The 16,128-nt window shown below is 39.9% G+C and overlaps 3 protein-coding genes across 3 annotated transcripts; 2 read left to right on the top strand and 1 right to left on the bottom strand.

The window, feature by feature from the left end:
* Positions 1-989: 989 nt before the first annotated feature.
* Positions 990-5,998, top strand: LOC306797573 (translocon-associated protein subunit alpha-like). The gene is made up of 9 exons (XM_079296912.1): positions 990-1,119; positions 2,188-2,318; positions 2,410-2,503; positions 2,642-2,769; positions 3,165-3,299; positions 3,709-3,785; positions 4,614-4,692; positions 4,965-5,058; positions 5,149-5,998. The coding sequence occupies exons 1-9, from the start codon at positions 1,050-1,052 to the stop codon at positions 5,211-5,213; spliced, it is 873 nt and encodes a 290-aa protein (XP_079153038.1). The 5' UTR covers positions 990-1,049; the 3' UTR covers positions 5,214-5,998.
* A 138-nt stretch (positions 5,999-6,136) lies between these two features.
* On the top strand, positions 6,137-8,682 carry LOC306797574 (neuritin-like). The gene is made up of 3 exons (XM_079296913.1): positions 6,137-6,808; positions 7,501-7,657; positions 8,437-8,682. The coding sequence occupies exons 1-3, from the start codon at positions 6,757-6,759 to the stop codon at positions 8,669-8,671; spliced, it is 444 nt and encodes a 147-aa protein (XP_079153039.1). The 5' UTR covers positions 6,137-6,756; the 3' UTR covers positions 8,672-8,682.
* Positions 8,683-9,627: 945 nt separating this feature from the next.
* sys1 (SYS1 golgi trafficking protein) lies at positions 9,628-15,954 on the bottom strand. The gene is made up of 4 exons (XM_079265284.1): positions 15,817-15,954; positions 14,471-14,726; positions 14,304-14,371; positions 9,628-14,018 (listed from the first exon to the last, which is right to left on the bottom strand). Exons 2-4 carry the CDS (start codon positions 14,630-14,632, stop codon positions 13,778-13,780), a joined length of 471 nt encoding a protein of 156 aa, XP_079121410.1. The 5' UTR covers positions 14,633-14,726; positions 15,817-15,954; the 3' UTR covers positions 9,628-13,777.
* Positions 15,955-16,128: the final 174 nt, after the last annotated feature.

Consider the following 16,128-nt stretch of genomic DNA (forward strand, 5'->3'; position numbering starts at 1 on the left):
GCGCTACAGTGACATCTTGAGGTCTTTTGATTGTTCCACACCCTACACTATATAAATTGTTCTCCTCGTGGTTCCAGACACTCTTTGAACCCTGATACGAAGTTCACACAAACTCAGGCAAATCAGAGACGAAACATCAGTTCTGAAGCAGACTGGAAAACTGGTTTATTGTAGCCTATCCTGACTATATGTCATAGTGATCTGACAATTACTGTTAAGAGGCTCATGGTCTATTTTTTTAAAACTGTATATATTGTTCATATTTGTACATAAATGTTATAGCAATCAAAATGTTAAGTAAAAGTATGGAAGTATTATCAGCTAAATGCATTTAAAGTGCAGTAAAAGTACTCAGAGTAAACCCGGAGTATGTAATTGTATTGCATTATATTACTGATATAAAAAGCACTGCAATATTGAAGAGACCTAACATCATGGGAACCTCATTCAACAACAATTCATCTTTTTTCCAAATACTTACATTGTTTGGATGAAATGAGTTGTAGTATAATGAAAGTACTCAAGGATTTATATTTATCACATAAACACCACAGGACATGAAGTGACACAAAGAAATGTGCAAAATAAAGACAACAAAAGCCCATTTTGCCATATAAAAGGGCAGTTTTTTTCCATTAAGAGAATATAATGCTGCACTACAAGTGTTATTAATTTGAATCTATTGTGCTGACAAGTGCAGAATCCATCTGTAGGCTACAAGAAATCAAAATGTGCAAAAGTCAAATCATCATGATTGAGTAAGAATTAAAGTCTATGAACGAGTTACTTTGAAGGACAAACAGCCGGATGTCTTTTTTGAAGTTTGCACAATATTGTTTGAAAGCCACGATATGAGAGAGTTGTCCCATGGTATACACTGTCTCCATGAGTAAAACACAACTATATAAAAAACTAAACCAACCAGTCGTCCCTCCCAGACCTCACACAGGCCTAGGAGGCGGGTCTACGGCCTCTTGTCCCGCCTCCTGCTCTCCTCTCGTCTCCTGAACGCTGATGTGTTACTAACTTCAGCCTCTATCTCTGACAAAATGGTCGATTTCGGATCCAAACTGCTGCTGCTGTTTCTCCTGGCCTTCCCCTGTGGATTGCTATCCATCGGTAAGTCGTATTGTTCGTTTGACGCCGACGGTTCGTCTCGTGTCCTCAGTTTAAAAGTTGTTTCGGCAGCCTCACACGTACATTGACGTGGCACAGGCACGTAGCTGTTCACGAGCAGCGTTGAGTCTCCGCCGCCGCTTCACGAACCTCAATGTACAGACGGTTGTATCCGCAAGTTTAAATCCATTGTAATAAAGTCGTATCTCGTCTCTTTTACTCTGAAAACGATCGTCTCCAAACAGCTGCTGCTGCGGTGGAAGCGTTGAAAAAACAACAATGTCTGCCGTGAAAAGGCGAAGTTTCACTTTGCGCGCTTTAGAGGTGATTTTAAGAAAAAGGAGTCTAGAAGTCTTTGTGGATGCAGAAACAGTTAACGACTCGCTCCTGCTGGGACACGTCACCATAGATAAGATGGAAACTCGCCGTGTGTTTGTTGGTGTCTCGAAGCTTTCTTCTCCCGCTGACTTACATTTAAATGGTGACTTTTATTGTCCTGCTGTTTATTTTAAACTGGCAACAAAGTGGTTTGTCTGTCGACATTAATCACAATGTATCAACAGTTGGAGAGTAGACCCAGCCATTAATTTTGCTTTGCATTTGAATGATTGTGAACTAGATCAATCCATGCAGCCAAGTCATCGCTTTAAAACGTAGGACGTATTGATTGGTTTGCAGAATGGCCTTGCTGGTGTGTGGTATTCCAGTTCTGAGGTATTGGGCTACGTTGTTATTTTGAAGAAGATCAAATCATAATGTTTTCTCACACTTTTTTTTCACAGCCACGCTTTTGTTTCTCCACAAAGAAATAGGGCTGGCTGATGTATTCACACAAAAAAAAGTGATATGAAAGAAAACGTGTTCATTATCCATCCCACTAAAAACTGCCAAAAGATTGCTGAGAAAATAAAACTACCAAAACGGTTTTAAAACACCAGGAAAACACAATTCACCAGTATTGAGATGGGACACTGCTCCTGGATATACAATATAATATGGATCAACATTATTTCCTGTGATGGTTAAACCACAACTCTTGTATATCGTTGTGATATATATCGTGTGTTCTAGGCCACGTCTCCGCAGACTCAGACTCTGCTGAGGACATTGCTGAGGACCCAGAAGCTGCAGTAGATGAGGAGGAGGAGGAGGAGGAAGAAGAAGAAGAGGTGCTTGTTGAAGAAGATCAGATGCAACCTGCGGTATGTATGTTTTCATCATGCAGCAGTATAGCCGACCATAGATTTACATGCTGGTGATCAAGAGACGATGTCATGCGATGTTCCTCCTCAGGAAGGAGACGAAGAAGAGTCTGATGAAGCGGCTGATAAACTGACATCGTCTCACCCTGATGCCGACACAACCATCATCTTCGTGACAGGAGAAGGTGAGCTTCTACAGCATTTACACTAAGTGAATACGTCATCCTAGACTTGACGGACGTATACGCCAATTATCTGGCTCTTCATCTTATCACAATTTATGCCTTTTGCATTGTATTTATTTGTATTCATAATTCATTTAGAGTTTACTGCCAATGAAATTGTGAGGTTCCTGGTGGGTTTCACCAACAAGGGAAGTCAGGATTTCACCGTTCAGTCGTTGGAGGCCTCCTTCCGTTACCCACAAGACTTCCAGTTCTACATCCAGAACGTGAGTCTGATCTAAAATAAGAAATAAAAAAACACAGGCATACATGTGCTACAAGTTCTTTACTTCATGTGAAATCTGATACAAGAAGATGATCATTTGTTGATTTGTTTTCATTATGAGATGTTCAAAAAGTCCTCAATGCGTGTTTTTGGGGTGTGATTATATAAAATATGATTCTGAACAATATAGAGGTTAATAGTCGTAAATAAAACCCTTACAGTTGCACACGTGCTCTTTTTGTTTTTATTTTGATGCCGATGCATTGATTTCTTTCATTTTTTCTTTACTTGAAGTAGAAGACAAGAACAAATGTAAACCATTGAATTTTTACTTGTGTATCTGATGTGTTTGTATTGCAACAAAGTCAGTTTGTTCATGATGTGTGTGTTGTGTAGTTCACAGCGTTGCCTCTGAGCACCGTGGTGCAGCCCCAGGCTCAGGCCTCCTTCGAGTACTCCTTCATCCCAGCTCAGCCCATGGCAGGTCGCCCATTTGGTCTTGTTATCCTCCTCAATTATCTTGACACTGAGGTAAAAAGGTTTTTCATTATTTATTTACACAGAAATAGATTTGTGGTGGTGGTGCTTGAGGTCTGTTCAGGTTGACATGTCAGACGCAGGAAGGTTTATCACATCCCGCCTCAAGTCTGATGATTCATGAAAACTAATACCCGAATAAGTCATTGTCAGCAAAGCCGTTTGTCTTTTTATATTCATAAAACAGCTATATTGTCTGTGTATAGTTGGGCTGACTGGTGGCTCCTTACTGTCATTACTTTCTGCCTGCTGAGCTTTAACTGTTGTTTCCATGCTATCAACGAATGACGTGACAGATGCTGAGTCATATTGACATTTAGATTTTAAATGCAGCTCTAAGAAAGAAAGTTCTTGAAAGTTCACTTGGAGTTTACGCTGACTCGTTTTATTTTATTTTCTCCAGGGCAACATGTTTCAGACCGCCATCTACAACCAGACTGTCAACATCGTCGAGCTAGACGAGGGACTGGACGGAGAAACGTAAGGCTGTCTATCGCGTGCATACTTGTATGTAACGGTTGTATGTAATGAAGACAGAACGCTATAAAGTGGCACCAGAATGACTGAATCAGTCTGTTGACATTTTAAACCAATTTCTGCATCTCAGTTTTATGTAACTGATGTTTAAATCGAGTTATTTTTGCCCACCTATCACTTGTTTGAAATGTCCCTTACATGCCGTTATGTAAGGCTTCACAATACCAGCGTTCCCAGACTATTGCAGCACATGCACGAACCTGTAAAAAGCAGGTGTGAAATTGGCACAAAGAGATTAGTTGTCAAAATTGTGCTGCTGGTGCAAGAGGCAGAAACTGTCACCAGCAAATTATTCAGGCAAAGCAAAGTGTTTTGCATCCTAAAATTTCAAAACCACAAATGTTTCAGATACCGGTCATTTCAGGGCACAAAGGGGCCAATTTCAGTCGACTCAGTTGCTGATAAAGGGAGCTGTTTGCTTGAATATTGCTATTTTCTGATGGCTTGTTTGTGCTTCTACATAATATCCATACAGTGTTCAGTAAGTCGACCGCAGAATATTTAGGAAAGGTGATAGAAATGTTTTCATACATCAATCTTGAACTTGCTTGGTTGCGACAGATATTTAAATATATTGCATCGCCAAAACAACATTTGAAACATAGATGGCTTCACATTGTGACCACGCATTGTGGTGGGTATGTAAGTAAAGTAAACTATATTTCAGTCAGCCATGCATCACTTGCAGAGTATAGGGTATGCAAAAACACCATGTAGCCGGGGAACTCTTCCATTCAATGCTTTCATTCTGATTCTGTTTTCCTTCTGCAGAATGTCCTTGTACATCTTCCTGGTTGGACTGGGGGCCCTGGTGGTCTTTGGGATGTACCAGGTGCTGGAGACGAGGACGGTATGCGTTTGTCTTCTATCGGCTGCTTTTATTCTTCATGTTAAGATATCTATGTTTGGTCTACATGATGTAGATGGGATGAGTCATTTCCTCATGAGTCATTACCAATGTAATAGAACGTTTCCCGTGGATAAAGTCAATGGCTGCAAATGGATTAGAGTGCACATTAACTAGTGATTTTGTTTTTCCTTCGACAGGGAGACGTTGATATTGAAGCAGGCTCTTGGATCAAATGTGTTTTTTTTTTAAATGAAACATGTTGTCTTTTGCAGAAAAAGAGAATCTCTGTGAAAATAGAGAAGGGCACTGGTGGGATGAACGATGTGGACATCAGCTGGATTCCTCAGGAGACTCTCAATGTCATGAGTATGTTCAGTTTTATCCCCAACTGTTTCAAGTGATTTGTTTGCTCACATTAGTGTTACACAAATCTGATCTTTGCATCCTGTCTTCCAGACAAGGCTTCCCCTAAAGCATCTCCACGGAAAAGAACCAATAGGGCAGCTGGAACCGATCAATAAAACGCTCCGTTTCCATCCATCATCATCATCATCATACTGTCCATCAGGCTTTCAAAGCTCATTTCCTCGCCGTTGTAACCCGATTCCCATTTACAACGGATCAACATTTCCAACCCGAGCAGCGTGTTCCAGAAGTTTGTGTGGATCTCATCCTGCCGGAACGACGAACAGAGAGCATCCTGATCACAGCAAGGCCATTTAGACACGAACAGGACTGAACTACAGTCCACTTTGAAAGGGACTTTTTTTTATCAGTATGTGTGTGTGAAAGGTGATAAAAGATGAACCAATAAGTCATTCAAGTTTTTGTGGAAAAAAAACAACACGATTGTGGTACAAACTGCCCCGAAAAGAAAGCAGAATAAATCAACCTGCTGGCTTTATGAATGCTGTCAAGTCATAATTTCATGACTTCTCTATCATGTAAACACCATTGTGCCTTTCTGTGCTGTATTTGCAGTGCCCTGCAAAGACTTAATGTTAAGAAAAAAAGTAGATTAAAAGGTTTCCCACTGATACCCCTCTGCTTTTACCATCCAGTCACATACAGCAGGAGGTTTCTAAAAGTAAATGTTTTTCAGTGGAGCAATGCAGCTGCAATTACAACGTATACTAAACCGTGTTCTCTTGAGGTTTCTTTAGTTTACCTGTTGTTTTTCACCGTGTTGTAATGTAACTTCTCCTTGGTTGGGCATTGCAAACTCTTTTCTAAGTGCCGTCGAATTGCAAGCCATTTCTTTTGGGAGAAAAATATGTTTTCAAAGACGATAAAAGGGTGAACAAAGTGTATTTTGTCCCATTAGTTGCTTACTTAAAAACTCTATTTCCTAATTATTATACTGTTGTCTTCTGCATTCTCGTGACAGTTTGTGGTTCGTGCAATCAACAGCACGCAGTTTCAGTAAAATGTGGATGGTGCCACTTTTGGAATTTTGAAAGGAAATGACATGTAGGGCTGCAACTAACGATTCTTTTCATTATCAAATAAATGTTTGGGTTAAAAAAAAAACACACACATCGGAAACATTAAATAATTGTGGATTGTGCATTGTGGAGTGGACGGGACTGCATCCGATTTAAACTTGAAACACGGACTATAATACACTTGTAATATAAGACAGCTTTGTGTAGCCTACTATAACAAAGAGGAGCTTCGACATTGAGATAACATCAGATATTATCTATAAAGTGTGAGCTATGTCAGATAACCAGCAGGGGCATACTGAGAGTCCTCCCTGTGCTTCAGGAGTGTTGTTCGGTGGTTCTTCCTCGGGGAGGTGAGAGCTGTCCGGTGCTGAGGGGGGAAGATGAGCTCAGCGCGCGCCGGGGGTGCATTTAACGTCAGCAGTCGGCCGGAGCAGGGAAAGACTGTATACACCCCCACTAAGTGTTTATCGCCGCTTAATCACTGATACACACCGACACACATTCATAATGAGCAGTTAATCGGTTCCGTGTGACTAAGCTCCGCTTTTTTTCTTCCACGATTGACGAGTGCCTCGGCAGCATCCCGCGCCCTCCGCTTGGCTTGAAATGGGATGATATGGGATTTTTCATGTCGACGAAGATCGCAGGGATTCTTGCGTTTGCCTTGGGTAAGATATCACAAGCTCCGGTTGTATTTAGACTGCAAGCCACTTTGGATTGTTTGACACAGATAACTGCCTTACACCTTTTCTTTCCCTGCATCAATGTCACGCCATGATTGCAATCTTTATTTATCTCCATCTGTGTTGCGTGATGGGGATGAGACCTGCACCGTGGCTTGTAGTAGCCTACACCCATCGACAATAGAAACTGGGTGTCTGTAGGTGATAGTGTGCTTTTGGCCATGCAAGATCGAAAAATAAAAAAACACCAAACTGATTTATTTTTTTTAAACGCCACTTTTACAAATATTTACTGCTTGAATTGTGCTTATTTTGCATTGTCCTCTTGCACAATAGTGCATTATCGACACGTTTTAGCATTTTGTGGAAGGAATGAGATGCAATGTTCAGGATTATTATCAGTGGTAACATCTGCTTCACAGCCCACTGGCATTTGTTTAAAATAAAGTTCAGATTACACAGGAATGTTAAAACCCAATCAAAATCAAACACAAATTGAATGAAATACTGTGATTCTGTGATTAAAAAAAAGTTGCATGATCATAGTAATAGATGTGGGGAGATGGTAGAGAACCAGACAGACTGTTCCACACAAGTAAATTACCAAATTAGAAATAATATTTATTTTGCTTGTGCCTATAAACTCAACGAAGCCATCATTTGTGTGTGTTTTGCAGTATTCTTATCCCTGATGGATTCAGGAGACTCAGATGTAGACGTGAAGTGTGAGAACATTTATAAGGACTTTTCTGATTGTGTCCTGGAGCTGGGAGACAGCATGGACAACTATCAGGAGAACGTGACCAGCGAGAGGGGAGTGGAAGCCGTGTGCAGGTGATGATAACTGTATGATTGAGTGAGTGTGTGAACAGCATGCCGCACCCACTTGTGCACATGGGACATCCCCAAAAGGAATCGGTATGTTTTTTTTTTACCAAAACAGATAAAGTCACTTTTAAAAAGAGAAGGCGAGAACTGAAAGACAAAGCAGCTGAGATGGACTGTAATAAAAAAAAACTTCAGTAAAAGACGACTTATTACTACAGCACTGTGCAGAAAACTGTATTTCAGTTCAAAAAGTATGAAACAGTGCATGATTCAGTGAATGAATACAGACAGGTACAGTATGACGTGTGCATCTCTTGATAAAATGCTGGAGATAAAAAGAGCAGATGACAAGATCTCAGAGGGAGAATAGAGAAGTGAATGGTGCTGAGACACTGAGCCATTGTACTAAATTATTTATGACTTTGCTGCAGCAGTAATGAAATTCCGAGGACGGGTTTTTTGTCATTGTTACGGCATTCACCCTACAACCCCTGCACAGTATGTTTAAGACAACGATTTACACATAAGCCTTCTGTTGAAAATGGCCCCTCTTGCAATATCATCTGCGATATTGTTTCACTCTCTGATGCAGTTGCCATGGTAATTAAAGCTCAGTTTGACTTACTTGAAGCCACCATAACCATCATCACGTCTGACTGATAGATTACTGGCAAGCATCTTAATCCATGACACGTCTGCATGCTGTAGCCAGGATGAGTTGTTGCTTGAAATGGCAGACGTAGCGTTGATCTGATGATGCTTTTTTTGTTTTTTGTTTGTCACAGCCACTGGGAAGCTTTCCACACATGTGCCCTCGCAGCGCTGTCCGACTGTCAGGAGGAAGTCAGCTCCATCTGGGAGACTCTGAGGCAGGACTCCACGAAGATGCGCTTCCAGGGTAGTCTGTTCGAACTGTGCAGCCCCAGCTCCTCACCCAGCATAAGTTCACCTCTTGCTGCCCTTACCCTGCCCCTGATAGGCATGCTCATCATGACTGGGCCCAACTGGTTCCCCGTATAAATCTGGAGCCGGGGTGGAGGTGCAGGAGATGGGAGGGGTGATGACGAGGGCCTCAAATTCCTCTGGGTTCAGTCCTCCTGAGTTCAAACTTAAAGCCAAGGATTTAAGAGGGATGAGTGATTAAATAATGAGGATTATTTTTGACTCAGAGCCACGCGGGTCTGTGGCTAGCCAATCAATATTTGCTGTCATAAATAATGTTTGAAATCTCCTCAAATACTTCAGCTTGATCCTCCCTGATGTAGTTGAGAAAACTACATTTCAGCCAACTCATCAGTCCAGGCAGACTAAAGCAAACAAGCCAAGTATTCAAGGGATTTCAGATGCAAACAGCCAGACACCTGTGGCTCTGGGTTACCGATATACAAGGAGTGGACACAATATCATGATCACCGGTACAATCTAATGCAATACATACTGTATTTATGAACATTATCATGTTCAGTTTTTGTGGAATCAACTCTGAGGTCATTTTTTTTAAAGCAGTATTTGAGGAGTTGTTCTGGTTTTCATTATATTCTAAGACAGCAAGGTCTTAGTGTGTGCCCACTCCCTGTATTGTATGGCTTTATGACAGTTGAAGCAATAGTTCAACATTTTGGGAGTTGGCTGAGAAGATCTGTACCACTGTCATGTCTGTACACTAAATATAAAGCTACAGCCAGTAGCCAGTTAGCTTAGCACACGGCTGCTATGGCTGCTTCCGACTGAGAAGTGGTTTGACACGTCACTCCTCGTAGAACCGCAACTTGTACTTTCTTGTACACTTTTGTACGGATTAAACAAATAAAATGTTAATTAGTGAGCTTTAGGCATGACCGAAGGGCAGGATTTTGTTACCTTTGGATCCCTTTCCTCCTGTTTCCTTGTCCTTTAGCTACACCAAGTCAACTTGCTGTTGGCTGTAGCTTTTAGTGTAACATTTAGTGTACAGACATGAGAGTGGTATCGATTGTCACATCTACGACTCGACAAGAAAGCAAATTTAAGCAATTTTAATCAGTGAGTTTGTATAAATCCAGCCAAGCCATCGTGATGTAATAGCTGTCACATTGCAAGAAAACATTTAAAGGAGCACTTCACCAAAAAATAACAACAATATCTTGGCAAATCCTTGATCTCAGTCATTAAGAAACGATTTGAATATGTTGCCAATGTATTGATCCGTGAAAGGACCAAACCTGAATACAGAACCAGACGTGAATCTGTCAGACTTAATTACACCAAAGCAACTAAACAACGTTCAGATGTATTATAGGTGAAATTACCCGTGATCTGTTTTCAGGTGTAGTATATGTTTGTGTAAGTGACAATCAAGCCACTTGTATAACACTTTGCCCCTCCAACACTTCAGCCCATTGTGGTTGATGTTGCACGGCTGCTATAAAAACACCAAAAACCGACATCCTGACACAACCTCACACGTTCACTTTCTCTTCTTTGCTCTCTGAGCCTCGTCCCGCGCTTTGGTTCAGTCTTATGATCGATCAAACTTCTGACCTGTTGATGTTTGTGTAAAAAAGGAAATCTTAATTGTGAATGTTTCGTGTTGTTTCATTAATACCTGCTCCATTTGTTTGTGAAAATGCTCACTTGTAATTAGCACGATATTACTAAAACGTTGCTTTAAAGACCTGTAAGTACTGAATAAACACAGCATCTCATACAGTATGCGGATAGACCACACAGGGGTGGATTCTATTACAGAGATTCTCAAAGAAAACATTATTTATTTCACTTTTAAACAACTATAGTTGATCTAAAGTCAAATGATATGCAAAAGCAAAACCTTATTTTTGTAAAAACAAATCAATAATCGCTTTTGTATCAATAGGATTTTCAATTAATGATCAACCCATTAATGCATTGCATAATTATGATGTCAAACAAAACAGATTAACTGTGCTGCTCAATGTATCTGTTTCATGCTTTTATTCAATCTCATTTTGAGAAATCCAGGCTTGATTTTAAGCTTCAAAAGCAGCCAAAACGATTGTCATGGATCTCAACAGAAGTGTTACAGTTTGACACGATAACATGGACATACACAATAAGCCATAAGCCATGTGAGGTATTACTAATTATAATGGTCGTTTAATCACTATGAATCAGTATACAGGTTGCATTTTCTTCAAAGAATCTGGAGTTTTCTGTACCGATACTGCAGTCTTTACCTAGATTCAGAGTAAACCGAAAATGTATGAGTGAAAGCATTGATTTGTTTTGTTTGTTTTTCCAAAACTGTGTCACAATTTGCATATTTCCTTTAATTCTGATGGTCCTCATAGGAATTATCTCTTTAATCACAAATGCATGATCATTTCAGTGACAGTGCTTCAGAGTAATGAACATTATGTTGATTTCACCTTGGACAACATGTATGGTGGTATTGATCTGTGCATGAAGTTAGCCTGTAGCTCCTCAGAGTATCACCCACCCACCTCCACCTCTCTTAGCATGTTTGTTCTAGTTGTTTCTATTTATTTCATGCTCGCATTGTCATCCATTGTGTGTCTGGTGGTGAGAATACAAAAACAGTTGTGATGTCCTCAAAGCATGAGCAATATGTCAGATCACTTCTTAAAGAGAGGACTCGTATCCCTTTGTATGCCGTTGAAAAGAGCATGAAAATGATTGTGTTATCATAAGCATTATACCATAAGAAATTAACCCTAACGGCAGTTTAAACACGGAAAGAACCTCTAAATGTAAAAGCAAGTTCTATATCAATGGTTTTTTTTGAGTTTACTGATAGAAAAGCACACTATTTACAAGACTGCATAAAACAATATATGGCAAAGTAATGTGTTTGTAATAATAAAGCGCCATGTTTAAAACACAGTCAGTGTGTGTGTGTGAGTGTGTGCGCAGCACCTTCAGTAAAATGATGGATAACAAAGATCTAGAAACACAAAAGGGTAAAATAGTGAATCGATGGCGTAACTTCTGCTGTACGACTCACTTACTACAGTGTCTGTTTTTAGCCCTCCCTCAAGCAAAGTGTTGGTAATGAGGAAAGCAACAAGTAGTTTTACTCGTTAGTACTTCTCCCATCTGCTTCTTTCCACCTGGACACTTCCAGAAGAAACAGTAAGAGACAGAAATTGAAGGATCTGGGCCCGGGGTGGAACACTTTCAGAGATCTAAAGACACGCTTGTGGTGTGCCCCTCATTAGAGGACCTATCTTTGATGTCTAAAGCATAATGGCCAATTATTTTTTTCACCTACAGTTTCCTGACTGAGATTTACAAGCATCCATATGAACTGGTAGTGTTTTATTAAACAGCATTATGCACAAAAGCCCTTGCAGCATAATTCCTTGATGTTATGCCAACACCCTGTATTTAAATCTTCAGAGGGGAGGAATATTGATAAGATAATTGTCTGTGATGTTTCTGCAACAGAAACAAGTCAGAAATTGTAATTACATGAATAGGTCCATCTGTCAGCTACTTTGTATTTAAATACATTCTAAAAACTAATGTTTATGTTCAAGAATAGTTGGCTTTGCATGTGAAAACTTTGAGCAGCAGCGGCAAAAACAATATCATATTGGCAACAAGACTCCAGGATATCACCGCACCCGGCAAAGAAATAGGACAGCACATAACCTGGGTAAAAGCACAACGTGTCATTTTTTGACTTAATCGAGATATAACATGTTCATTTGTGATCTTAAGAGGTGTTGGGTTTAATGTATTTACCTTTGGACAACAGGGTAGGTTTTTCAGAGTTTCCAGTCTAACCTAGCAGTAGTCATATATTAAATGGACAGACATGTGAGTGGTATAATTGATATCTTTCTCTAACCCTCACCAAGAAAACAAATAAGTGAATTTCCCATAATGTCCAACTCTTGTACAGCTTGTAAACATCAACCTCTGCCTCAAAAGCAGACACTGCATAGTCCACACTATCAAAGCTGCAGATATTTGATCAGACATTCACCACGCAGAGTAAAAATATATACCACTATATGTTGCAGGACGTGGCACTCTAATAATATGTAGATACTTTTGACAGTGTTTTAAAAGCCATCGTAAAATGAGAAGTGTTCCAGAAGCCACCAGTGCTGCACATTTCAGTACTTTTCATATCACATCCCCCACAGAAACACAGTCTGTTGTCAGAACACAGCAGCTGTGTCACAGCTGGTGCTGACAAACTGTCCCCAAAGTGCCCGCCATGTCTGCATAATAAATCATGACATAAAGAGACGGCGACAAACAACGCAAGCTGGGTAATATGATGTAGAAGGTTGACAGGGAAGGCCGAAACTGAGCATTGTGTGCTAAATTAATCGTAGAAATTAGCCTGATTTTATACTTCTGACTAATGATGTAGTGAGATTATGAAGCAGAAAATGTCTTCCTACATTTGGATTTACAAAATGATTGACTACTGTGTCATAAAACCTCTTTGAACACTGAACTTGTGACCCAACATTTAAATTTAAAGATGCAGCTGTAAGAAAACATAATAGAATCTCAATAGGTACAATTGCACATTGACATCTCTAAAGTGCAGTGACTGTAACATTTCAATTTTAAATCCAAAGTATGACATCATGTTCACGTTTGTTTGCCAATCCGGCCAGCTTGTAATTATACCAACACAAAGAGAGAGGAACATTTATTGTTGCTGCGCTGCTGCTTTATGAGACAGTTTGCATTTGCTCTGACTTTTCAATTTGTCATTTGAAGATGAGCATGCATCGGAAAAAAATTATCGTAGATCTTAAAATGAGCAAATGGGATGCTCATGCTGTTGTAATTAAAATGAACACAAAAGTGCAATTACTTAAAATAAAATGTATAGTCATTAGGTTCCGAGAACGGTGTAAATTAACATCTGCTTTTATCAGCAATAAAGCATGTATCTTTTGCTACAGAGTTAATACTGTCCAACATTTAACGGCCGTTATGAACAATAAATAGATCAGTTCATCTGGTTTATCACTTGAAGGGATGATGGATGACAATCCAACGTCTACGCTGATGGAAGTTCGTGCTCCATTTCTTTTGAAAGCCGTGAAAAAACCTCCTCTGAGCGAGTTCCTCGGGGGTTACCCGTCCACAGATTTTCAACGTGGTATCGGCAAAATCTCACAGGTTAGATTTGGGTCCACTATTGACTGGAATAGCCCTGAGCTCAGTCCGCATGCACAAGTACTCTCCGATTACAGCCATCAACGCCATACAGGCTACATTGACGAGCCACCAGGACAGGGCAGATGGAATATGAGCATTATAGATCCAGCAGCCAATCATATGGAAGAAGTGCACAGTGACTGTGAAGTCCAGACACTGTTTCCCCCGACGGATGAAGAACCACAGACCGAGGGCGCTGCAGGAAAAATGACACAGAAAAGTTACGATAGAAGCCGTGCTTATTTATGCTTCAGTTTTGTGTGAATACAAAAAAAGAAATCATCCATTTTATTTGTATGTAAATAAATATATGTTTCAGTAGTTTAGTCCCACTAGTGTAAAATCCTTTAATTGTGCAGTTGTGAATAAATCTGTTATGCTATTTTATCAAGAGATGACTGAACGACAGCATTTTATTAAGAAGTGTTACAACTCTCATCTCTTTGGATGTACAGAGAGAAAAAAATAAGATCTGACTCACCAGGTAAGAGAGTTCAAGATGAATGCCATCATTGAGAGCCTGCCCTGCATTGTTGCAAAACCAAGGATCTTCCAAAGCAGAACAAATAATTAAATACCATTTCCTGAGTCTAGAAATGTGCCACAAATATACGTCACGCAGCTGCTGGCAGAGATCCTATAACTTACTTCATAGCTGAAGATCTGGTCCAGTGACCGACTAGTTTGCACCAGACTGTCCACTCCAGCTAACCAAAGCCCCAAGAAGCTGTAGTAGATGCACTGCATCAACACAATCTGACTCACAATGAGGACCGGGTCCCAGATGTAGCTGCGGAAGTGACTGGCCATCGCAGACTGATGTTACACGTACCAGTGTATTAACAGCTGGCCCCAACTGTTACCAGCTGGGCCATCTAGTTTGACCTGAGTGTGAGCTCAGAATCTGAAACACAAAAAGTAAAACTTAATGAAATGTATTAACATATATCATGTCAGCCAGCTACACTGCTGTATAGTACCATATGAACAGTTGTGTCCTTATTTTAACAGATGGAATGAGAAGTGTTGGCTTAAATCCAAAAGAGCACTATTTTGGGTGTTGCATGAGGTAGAAGTGTTTGTAAAGTGAAGTGCTGGACCTCACAATGAGCTCTACTGTTAAAAAAGGCAGTCAAATGAAATACCCTCTATGAGCTTATAAATATCGAGTTGTATTTAGTTATTGGGGTAATTGGTGTGTGCATACCATGTGAATAGTTCAAGCAGTACAAACAGTCCTCAACTACCGTACAAAATCAACTACGAACGTTACTTTGTCAACAGGCCAGGAATGTATTCAATGCAATAGTGTCCCCTTTTCATCTTTTATATCAAATTTAAACTTCGAATACACGGATAATCTGTAATTAATCAATCTCAGAATATGAGGTAATGCAAAACTCCGCCTCTGTATGAGAGCATCTGCCCATGGTCAACTAGCATATCTATAAATAACTCTGACAGCAAAAAAAAAAAAAAAAAAAAAGAAATATATATATATATATATATATATATATTATTGTGCGATTTCAGTAACATTCATATACTGTATAGTTAACTCTGCATGTGACAACATAATAGGAGAGTGAAGGGTCCTTTCAATGTACAATAAATACCTCGAGTAAACCTCCACTGGTGTGTGTATCTAATCTAGCTTTGACTGAGTCAAGCACCTAGCTAGCTGTTAGCTGTCCACCACCACTAACACAACGTTTAGCAATGCTAATGTTAACACTCATGGAACAAATCATAGCCTGTTAGCCCAGTTCAGAACTCAAACACCTCCAGTGACAATCATTTAAAGTGACAATCATTTAAAGCTAACATAAAAGCCAAGGCATTTAATTGTGGATGTAAGCAACACCAACACTGTAGTAAGTTGTGTTTCTTGTCTAACGGTAAAGATAACCAACAGAAGTTACCCCATGTTAGCATGCGTGTTTTCTTTATTAGTGGCGTGTCAACAACAAAACCTCTGGACAGCTGATACAGACCTGAGCACCGGGTCACAGAGGTTTCAGGCTCGCCGTACTAACAATAACTTCTTCGGTTGCTTTACTGTTTTCAAAACTTTACTGTCAAGGCCTAACTAGTCATCTGCTGTATCTGGTTAACAACACGGAAGTCCCGGCGGTGGATCCGAAATAAAACTATACGCTATCAGTCTATTTTCAAAGTAAAATACCATAGATGTATTACTGAGATGATTTGTACTGGTTTTTCCGCGACATATGTTTTCTGCTGACAACCGATGGAGGACATCTAATAATTATTATATAATAGCTACATGTGTGCTTTCTATTACG

The sequence above is a fragment of the Melanostigma gelatinosum genome, assembly GCF_949748355.1.
Source record: "Melanostigma gelatinosum genome assembly, chromosome: 3".
Lineage (NCBI taxonomy): Eukaryota > Metazoa > Chordata > Actinopteri > Perciformes > Zoarcidae > Melanostigma > Melanostigma gelatinosum.

Excerpts from the sequence above, each read along its gene's own strand:
- LOC306797573 (XM_079296912.1), top strand. The coding sequence starts at position 1,050 with ATGGTCGATTTCGGATCCAAACTGCTGCTGCTGTTTCTCCTGGCCTTC. Across the intron at positions 2,319-2,409 it reads AAGATCAGATGCAACCTGCG|GAAGGAGACGAAGAAGAGTC; the intron begins GTATGTATGTTT and ends GTTCCTCCTCAG. Across the intron at positions 4,693-4,964 it reads AGGTGCTGGAGACGAGGACG|AAAAAGAGAATCTCTGTGAA; the intron begins GTATGCGTTTGT and ends TGTCTTTTGCAG.
- LOC306797574 (XM_079296913.1), top strand. The coding sequence starts at position 6,757 with ATGGGATTTTTCATGTCGACGAAGATCGCAGGGATTCTTGCGTTTGCC. Across the intron at positions 6,809-7,500 it reads GATTCTTGCGTTTGCCTTGG|TATTCTTATCCCTGATGGAT; the intron begins GTAAGATATCAC and ends TGTGTTTTGCAG. Across the intron at positions 7,658-8,436 it reads GGAGTGGAAGCCGTGTGCAG|CCACTGGGAAGCTTTCCACA; the intron begins GTGATGATAACT and ends TGTTTGTCACAG.
- sys1 (XM_079265284.1), bottom strand. The coding sequence starts at position 14,632 with ATGGCCAGTCACTTCCGCAGCTACATCTGGGACCCGGTCCTCATTGTG. Across the intron at positions 14,372-14,470 it reads ACCAGATCTTCAGCTATGAA|ATCCTTGGTTTTGCAACAAT; the intron begins GTAAGTTATAGG and ends CTGCTTTGGAAG. Across the intron at positions 14,019-14,303 it reads ATCTTGAACTCTCTTACCTG|CGCCCTCGGTCTGTGGTTCT; the intron begins GTGAGTCAGATC and ends TTTTTCCTGCAG.